Here is a 1,733-nt window from a genome sequence, read left to right on the forward strand (position 1 = left end):
TACAAAGGTTATGTTGAAAATCACTAAAAGTGCGTTAACCGACTAACAAAAAATGTCAGAAACACTAAACTTTACGGAAGAAATATCACAAAGAAGCTGCACCCAGGCTTTCTGTAAAAATTTAAAATGCCCGTGGCGTCGCCCACTTATGGACCAAAAACCATATCTAAAGAACTACTCGACCGATTTCAATGAAATTCGGTACATAATGGTTCTTAACACCCTGATGACACGTACCAAATATGGGTGAAATCGGTTCACAACCACGCCTGAAATCTCGATTATCACTTTATCATGCGAGAGTATAAAATGTTCGGTGACTTGTTGGTTTTTTGTTCGTCCAATACTGTTTATGTTCTTAACTAAAACACTTTTTTCTTTAATTCTGATGATTCTGTATGAAATTCTGCTGCCAACGCAGAGAACTCTTTTCCGAGGGACAACCAGAAATGGCGTCGGAATGGCGAAGTTTTGAGTATTTGTCTTTGAAAATTTAATAATATTTTGGTAAGTATTATAATCTTTGAAATAATAAAAAAAGTCTGAATGAAATATTTATTTTTTTACAATCACAAACTTATTACAAATTGGCTATGTTTTGCTCGAGGAAGCTCATGTAACTCCTTAAACGTATAGGTATCTAAAAAAAATTAATTTGCGTTCTTAGAAAAAAATAAAAATATTAATCTCAATTATTAATAATAAAACGATAATGGTTAATTCATCAATTTGCTCGTGTTTTCTTTGAGATACAACTGACTTTGAATTTAAAGGAAATGTTATTTGTTTAAGAAATTCTTGAACTTACCATACCTGGGCTCTTTAAACAACCTGCAAATTAAAAAGAGAAATATATTATTGAAAAGGAAAATTAGTACTTTTTTATTATAGGAATGCTGCTTAAAACAAGTAAGGAAGGGCTAAGTACGGGTGTCACCGAACATTTTATACTCTCGCACGATAAAGTGATAATCGAGATTCATTATCCGTCATTTACATATTTTTTATTTTGCTGTAAAATTAATTAGATTAGATCAATTTGTGTACTTTGAGTATTGAATTGTATTTTCATTTATTTTAATTGTATTGAAAAGTTATAGTCCGATCACGACAATTTTTCCAAGGGATACCTCAGCTCAAATACCGTATTTGTGTAAAGTTTTATTCCGCTATCATCATTGGTTTCTATTGTATATATTATACAGAGAAGGCATCAGATGGAATTCAAAATAGCGTTATATTGGAAGAAGGCGTGGTTGTGAACCGATTTCACCCATATTTCGTACATGTCATCAGGGTATTAAGAAAATATTATATACCTAATTTCATTGAAATCGGTCGAGTAGTTCCTGAGGTATGGTTTTTGGTCCATAAGGCGACGCCACGCCCATTTTCAATTTTTGAAAAAGCCTGGGTGCAGCTTCCTTCTGACATTTTTTCCGTAAATTTTATTGTTTCTGACGTTTTTTTTTAGTCGGTTAACGCACTTTTAGTGATTTTCAACATAACCTTTGTATGGGAGGTGGGCGTGGTTATTATCTGWTYCTTCCATGTTTGAACCGTATATGGAAATGCCTGAAGAAAACGACTCTATACAGTGTGGTTGACATAGCTATACTAGTTTCCGAGATATGTACATAAAACTTAGTAGGGAGCGGGGCCACGCCCACTCTTCCAAAAAAATTACGTCCAAATATGTCCCTTCCTAATGCGATCCTTTGTGCCAAATTTCA

At 33.6% G+C, this 1,733-nt stretch overlaps 1 protein-coding gene across 2 annotated transcripts in view; it reads right to left on the reverse strand.

The window, feature by feature from the left end:
* LOC108978818 (rapamycin-insensitive companion of mTOR) overlaps positions 1-1,733 on the reverse strand; it is a 265,251-nt gene that overhangs the window by 174,964 nt on the left and 88,554 nt on the right. For both annotated transcript variants that reach the window (XM_018949323.1, XM_018927193.1), the window contains exon 2: positions 814-831. In XM_018949323.1, the coding sequence (XP_018804868.1) occupies positions 814-831 (18 nt within the window). The remainder of the gene's footprint in view (positions 1-813; positions 832-1,733) is intronic.

Source organism: Bactrocera latifrons, unplaced genomic scaffold, assembly GCF_001853355.1.
Source record: "Bactrocera latifrons isolate USDA-ARS-PBARC rearing strain unplaced genomic scaffold, ASM185335v1 scaffold_0, whole genome shotgun sequence".
In the NCBI taxonomy this organism is placed as follows: domain Eukaryota; kingdom Metazoa; phylum Arthropoda; class Insecta; order Diptera; family Tephritidae; genus Bactrocera; species Bactrocera latifrons.